Source organism: Alosa pseudoharengus, unplaced genomic scaffold (genome assembly GCF_046254945.1).
Source record: "Alosa pseudoharengus isolate Yale_2024_CS ecotype anadromous, Long Island Sound unplaced genomic scaffold, YU_APseudo_1.1 YU_APseudo_1.1_scf_19, whole genome shotgun sequence".
Taxonomy (NCBI): Eukaryota; Metazoa; Chordata; class Actinopteri; order Clupeiformes; family Clupeidae; genus Alosa; species Alosa pseudoharengus.
In genome coordinates this window covers 7,001,833-7,009,332 of record NW_027468657.1, presented here as the reverse complement: position 1 = coordinate 7,009,332, position 7,500 = coordinate 7,001,833, and the positions used below count along the sequence as shown (strand labels likewise).

Genomic DNA, 7,500 nt, shown 5'->3' with positions numbered 1-7,500 from the left:
TGACGGCTTGTGGATGACACTGATAAACAATATATTTAGGTCTAATGACAGTGAGAGAATCCAGCACCGCATTCCTGATGTTCTTGTGGTCATCTCTGGTCATCTTGAATTGTCTCTTTTAAAAAAGACTAATTTGACACACTAATAATCCTGTCCTCCTTCATTCTTCAAAGCCATGAATGTGTCAATATTTCAGCCAAATAAAGATACAGAAAAGGTCCAGAAGTAAAATGGTTGACTGGTAATGTAATCAGTGTTCTACTGCCATGCTTCTCTCAGGGGGGAGAGGGGCTTTCTCATCACCATGGCAGTGAGACTCAACTTCCTATTCCCCTCCACTCCTGATTTACCCCACCCCTTCCCCCACCTGCCCCCTCCAGTCCTAACATACCCCACCATCCCCACACCTGCCCCCTCCACTCCTAACATACTCCTGACTAATCTGTCCCTGTTGAACCACTCCTGACCCTGACTAATCTGTCCCTGTTGAACCACTCCTGACCCTGACTAATCTGTCCCTGTTGAACCACTCCTGTTGTACCTGTCCCTGTTGAACCACTCCTGACGTGCCTGTCCCTGTTGAACCACTCCTGACGTATCTGTCCCTGTTGAACCACTCCTGACTAACCTGTCCCTGTTGCTGACTAATCTGTCCCTGTTGAACCACTCCTGACGTACCTGTCTCTGCTCCACCTGTCTCCTCTGTGCAGGTAAGGAGAGTGGAGCGCTGACAGACGCAGAGGTCCCCCCAGGTGCAGACGCGGCGGGCATGGACGGCAGCTACCTGAGTGTGAAGGAGGCAACGGGAGTGAAGGGGTCGCAGGAGCGAGGCTGCCCCTCGGACATGTCCGGCGGCCTGGAGAAGAGCGAGGGCGAGAGCAACAAGGGCAAGAAGCGACGCAACCGCACCACCTTCACCAGCTACCAGCTGGAGGAGCTGGAGAAGGTGTTTCAGAAGACGCACTACCCTGACGTCTACGCCCGCGAGCAGCTCGCGCTCAGGACCGACCTCACGGAGGCCAGGGTGCAGGTGGGTGCTTTATAAGACGCTTATAACATACTTACAACACACCACACCTCATAACAGACTAGACTATTCACAGAGGCCAGGGTGCAGGTGGGTACATTATAACACGGTTATAATACACTTGTAACACAGTTATAACACATTTATAACACACAATACCTCACTTTATACCAAACTAGACTACTAACAGAGGCCAAGGTGCATGTGGACTCTTATAACATGGTTTTAACACATATATAACACACCACACTGATGATTTTGTTATAACACTCTCAGGTCTGGGCTATGTGGAAAAGCAGCCATCACTGGGTTATGTGTAAACATGTAGGGTAGCTATTGTGGTCAAACTCTAGGGTTTGTATTTAAAAGGAAGCAGCCCTTAAGTGCAGCTGAACCAATGATCTGAACAGGATATACTGTAACAGGCTTGTTCCACATGAGTTCTGGATCTCTCATAGGGTGCATTCACACTGGGTCCATTTAACTGGACCGTACCTGAGTGTGATTACTCCCCCCTAGCCCTGACCCAGCCGGTCTCTGCTCACATTACATTTTTGTTTACATTTGTGTCATAAACACTAGCTTCTTTTTACCAATATCGCTTGGCAACGTCGCAAAAACAGCAGTTTATTTCCTGGTTTTGGAACAGATAGCATTCAAACTGCACTTGAGTTCTAACGAACCGTATCTCAGACCCCTGTTTTCTAGTGGACCCTGGTCCTCACCCGGGTTCGATAGACTGCGTTCACGTTAGCAAAAATCACCGAACCACTGGTCCAAACGAACTCAGGTCCGGACCATACGGTCTAGTGCAGGGGTCGGCAACCCGCGGCTCCGGAGCCGCATGCGGCTCTTTGATCCCTCTGATGCGGCTCAGCTTTCGAAAATAATTTATGAGTATTTAATTAAAATGTATTTTATTTTAGTTCATTTATTTTCAAAATGTAATATAGTAAGTCTATCTGAGTAATTTGGCCTATATAACTTTCCACCTCACTTGACTCCGTAACCGTAGCTGCACAATATTGTTACAGTCGCAGTTCGTTGCCATGTCAATATCAAACAAAATCACAGATTTCCCTCCATTTCAGTCAACGAGAACACTTTAATTGTTATTGTTGATGTGTGCGCTTGCTGTAGGCTAGATAAGGAAAATGTCAAAAAAGAAATGTCAGCGACCACAGCTTGCGAGCACAAACACAAGGCTGAAATGGGAAAGTTTCCATCCGATTCTGAAAACGCAAAATGAACTGCCCGTTATATATCGCCAGTGTTGGGGAGTAACGGAATACATGTACCGGCGTTACGTATTCAGAATACAAATTATGAGTAACTGTATTCCGATACAGTTACAAGTTAAATAGTTGGTATTTAGAATACAGTTACATTGTTGAAATCAATGGATTACATGACGATACTTATCTGTTTCATAAGTTTGTTCACTCTCTAAATAAATTAAGGCAACTCCATTTCCCAGAAGCTCCTGAAAGCTATGATGAAATTGTTTACATGTTTAAATCCAAGCTGCCGTCTTGCACTGTCTTGCACTAGCCTCAAAACGCAGCCAGCGCGCATTATGGAAGTGTCATCGGAGACCCTGAAATGACTGTTTGCACAGCAAATTGAGTAAAGTAAGTGGAGGTAACTCCTATTCCTCACTGATCGTGGTTCCTGATGTCTGTTCAAAGGATATTTTCCCAAGTATTAATAGCTCAGGCTACTTCAGCCAATCGGTTACACGTTTGCTAAGCAATAAGCAAAGCCTAATTCACGTATTGATTTAGACCTAGGCTACAATCAAACCAATCTCTAAAATAGGCACTGCATTCTAAGTTTTTTATTCTAACTTAAAATAGCTTTATAGATTATTCTTTTTTCTAGATCTACATTTACATTTTAAAATGAATTATATGGTGCAGCCTCTGAAGAATTTTCCTTGCGAGTAGGCCTAGCATATTAGCGTGCGGTTTTTGATTGTCATTACGCGATCACGTTCATTTTGAGAGCACTGATATACAGTAGCCTAGCCCATAGTGTTTACATTTACAGGTCATTTGCGTTCCACCTGTCATATGCGCCCCTCACATGTAGCTGGGTTGATGCCACCAAAAAATCTCACAGGCACACCTTAATTAGGGTAGACTGAGTACAGTTGAGACATGCGTACAGTTGAGACACCTTAAATATCTTGCTTGCACAGCAAGCCCAAGTTGTGATTTTTGCTATGCACATGCGTATTAGTGCCCTCTTTGATCATGGAAAATTTGAACGACACAAGGATCTCCCATCCAAGGATATCGGCAATTTTTTTTTTTCCAAAGTAAGAATTTCACTTCACCATGCACCTTCGACAATGAATAGCTCATTACACTTATGTTGCTGTTAAACGTAACTGGTATCATTACAAACATTATTCTGTGTATATTTTGGCATATTTTATTGCATTGTGTCATGTAAGGTCGTTGAAAAATCTAGAGAAATGTGTGAGGTGGTCAGCGGGGGACAATTGAGACACACATTGGATCGATAATTTCTGGCTACGCCCTTAAAGTAGCCTATTTATTTGTTTATTTTAATTAGCCTAGTCGCCTGCTGTAGTTTTAATGGTCACTTTGCTATTTTAAAGTTGTATCAGGTAGCTTAGATTACTCAGGTAGTTAGTTGACTTTACATTCTCCTATGTGGGCCTAACACTTCAGCCATTTGGAACAGAAGAACACACCAGAATAGGCCTGTTTAGTAGTAGGCCTAAGCATGATTTGATGGCTGCATTCCTACACTTATAAAATGCAATTCAATGCGGAAGTAATCTAAGTATTCAGAATACGTTACTCAGATTGAGTAACGTAACGGAATACGTTACAGATTACATTTTTGGGCATGTATTCTGTATTCTGTAACGGAATACGTTTTGAAAGTAACCCTCCCAACACTGTATATCGCACACTGCAACGAGTTAGTTTTGCTGTGTTAACCCTGTTCGGTTCCACTTGCATGTGAGAAATCTTTCTCACATATGAAAAATACAGTGGTGTAGTGGGGATTTTTAAAGTGGGGGGATGCTATTTTAATGACGTCATTGCAAAAACTGTCACACTCGCACTTCCACATACATCAGTGCGTAAGGCCAACTCAAGTCTATGAATATGGTCTGTAGCTTTTCATTTTGTTGTATCATACAATAAACAGACAAATCATAATGTAGTAGCCTAATCTATCGTAGCCTAGTCTAATCTCCTTGACGCATAACATGCCGTGGCATGGCTTCATTCATTAGGCTACCACACGTAAACGATGGCAATAACAATAGCACAAGCAGGATTTACACGCATATTCAACACGCTGTGTGGGCACTGGAACTCAGTTTGAGGGGGCGTCATATCATTGCAAATGTCATTGCAAATGATTAAAATGCAGAGGTGCACATAAAACAAAACAAAAAAATAACAGAAAGAACACTGGGCAGGCAAGCAGTCATTTGAAAAGTTTTTGTTTGGATGAAAGTAGCTGCACCAATCGTAAGTTTTTCCTAAAGTTGTTCAGGTTCACCGTAGGGTCATTACTTATGGTTAAATAGCCTTATCACTTATATTGGAGCTCCCTCGATAAAAATCACTCGTATTACTCACACATGCTTATCGTGTCATTTTGACCACTGGATTAGCCTACCTGCTTTCTGCAAAACACAAACGAAGGGCCATGAAGATGCTTGCTAGATTCGGATACAGGCAGTTGCATAATCTATGATTTTCTATCCACTTTCTAGCTACTTTCGGGTGGAACGACGAGCTGTGTAGTTTTTAATGTCTTTACGCATGGTGGAGTGCTAGTCCTACAGCATGACGGTCATTCTTGTAACGAATTTTAGGACAAAGAGGCCTAATTGGAGACGTTTGCGTGATGCGTTGTTACCACTGGTAATAACACTTGTTATATTAATAAATGCATATTAAAATGCTCAAAACAATGCTCCAAGAAGTGGGGGGACGGCGTTCCCCCGCGTCCAACGCCCACTACACCCCTGGAAAAATATAAAGACAAACCTGCGCTCACGTTTAACCCTCTAACCGCCCATGTCGCAATATTGAATTACTGAATAAAACAGAGGATAGACGCGAGTACAGTGTAAAATCTCATTTGTACTCTTGACCACTAGTTGGCAGACACCCAGAGCTTCGATTCAAGCTCAACCTTTTTTTTCCAAGTTTTCAGGAAGCATGCGAAAACACGCGAGAAACACACGAAGAAGACGTGCATTTCCTCCATAACGCGGAAGCGATGCGGGCCATAGTTTTGCACAAATTGAAGCAGAAATACACCAAATGTTGAAAAAAAAATTCACGTGTGACGAAGTCTTGGATCTGTTATTCACCTATTCTGATTCTGAAGGAGAATATCTGCCTTTTGGAGAATATGATCGATCGTCTATTGACTGATAGTCACGGTGCGTCTGTGAATGGAGGTACGTCTTTGCGACATATCATGCTTATTTCGACCGATTTCGACCCTCTGCCCAACATAGCTGGAGGTACCAGTGGCAATAGTGATGACAGTGTCCGTAATGGACGTGGTATAGACAGCAGGGGTTGTAAAAATAGGGCTCTGAAGAACTACAAAGTCACCCGCGATATGGAACTGATTTGACCAGGCTACTTTATTGTATAGTAGCATAGGGTTTGTGATTATAGTAATAGTTTACTATTGTTGGTTTACATGTGACTGTATTCCTGTTCATTTGTTATGTCGGTGAAATGACAAAAAAAGAAAGAAAAACTGCTCGAATATGTTCAACATCTAGTATTTACTGAAATGTGCATAATTCACGGTGGTTACCATCCAGTGACGTCATAATATGCAAATTAGATGAGTAAATTTACCCCCTTCATAAACTTCTGTTCATACTAAATGATTTTCACATTTACAGTAGGACTTTATCTCTGACCACTTGCAAGCCATGGCCTTTTGAAATTTTTATGTACAAATCCAATTTATTCTTTTTAAACCCTGGCGGCTAAAGGGTTAAGGGCAATTCCGCGCAAAACTGTCACATCCATAACCCCAACACAATGCCATGGTATTGGCGTTATGGATATGACAGTTTTGCGTGGAGTTGCCGTTAAATGGTGACAGCCTCAATTCTTGCATGAAACTTCACCTCAATGAATATGAGCCAGCCAGACTCCAAGGCCATCACCAAATCTAATCTCTGGTAGGCCTAATGTTCAACTTCGCCAATGACATGTCAACGAAAATTGAGTGTTGTGTTGTTAACTATGATGTTACTTTGCATACCAAAGGACACTGGAAAAATAGGGGGTGGTGTTTAGCCTACATGGGAAGCCTAAGGCCTATACTTCTGTCATTCCACTTTACATTACAAGCTACTTGCACATTAAAACTAGTAGAAAATGTAGGCTATTTAAAAATCTCTCTGTTGAATGAAAGTAACTGTATGTTAAATATCCAAACTTTTTCTTGTAACCGTCTTTATGTGGCTCTTCTGAGATTAAAAAAAATAATACATTTGGTAGAAGTGGCTCTCCAGGCAAAAAAGGTTGCCGACCCCTGGTCCAGTGTGAATGAGCCCACAGGGCTCCAAATGAGTTCTGGATCTCTCAGAGAGTGAGCAGGTGTTGGACCGACTCCCTTCTACTGGCAGAGAGAGCCGTGCAGTGCAGTGGATGAGACAGCATTAAAGTTGTTCACAATTGTTTACAGTTGTTTACATGTTTATAATCTATTGCTCAAGGACACTTCTGAGAAGTTTTGTTGTTGGTGTCATCAAAGCCTTCTGTGTAACTAAGGGTCCTGATGGGAAATTATAAGGGTATAATAAGGGCAGTGGACTCCTCCTCCAGGCAGAGCCGACTGGTCCCTGAACTTGTGAACCCAGGCTGGGCTCACCGAGGCTGGGATAGTTGGACCAGGCCTCCCCCCTGACCCCACTCCCACTCTGGAGCTCAATAATCTAGGCAGGACTACTGCAGCATTCCACACAAGCCTGACAGACAGGGGGACCCTACACACACACACACACGCACACACACACACACACACACACACACACACACGCGCATGCGCGCGCACACGCACACACACACACACACACGCACGCATACACACACGCATGCACACATGCATGCACACACAAACGCACACACACAGATGCACACACACAAATACACATATAGGTGCACAAAGCCATCCCAGGTACTGTATGGACACATACAGAGAGACGAACACCCCTACTCTCATTCTTTTTGATACACACACACACAAATTCACTTTCTCTACCACCCCCCACCCCCCCCCCCCACCACCTGTCTCTTCATCTCACACACACACATATGCAGTTCACCGTAAGCAGTTCTGGATTTGCAGTGTTTGTGTTTCATTAGAGAAGGGGTTAACAGAGGAATGTGTCCCTTTGACAGTGTGTGTGTGTGGGTGTGTGTGTGTGTGTGTGCGTGTGT

General features: G+C 43.3%; 1 protein-coding gene across 1 annotated transcript in view; it reads left to right on the top strand.

Annotated features, from left to right (window-relative positions):
- Positions 1–7,500, top strand: part of LOC143133030 (homeobox protein aristaless-like 4) — a 45,936-nt gene that overhangs the window by 26,942 nt on the left and 11,494 nt on the right. Inside the window, exon 2 of the mRNA XM_076292835.1 lies at positions 711–1,030. Coding sequence (XP_076148950.1) covers positions 711–1,030 — 320 coding nt within the window. The remainder of the gene's footprint in view (positions 1–710; positions 1,031–7,500) is intronic.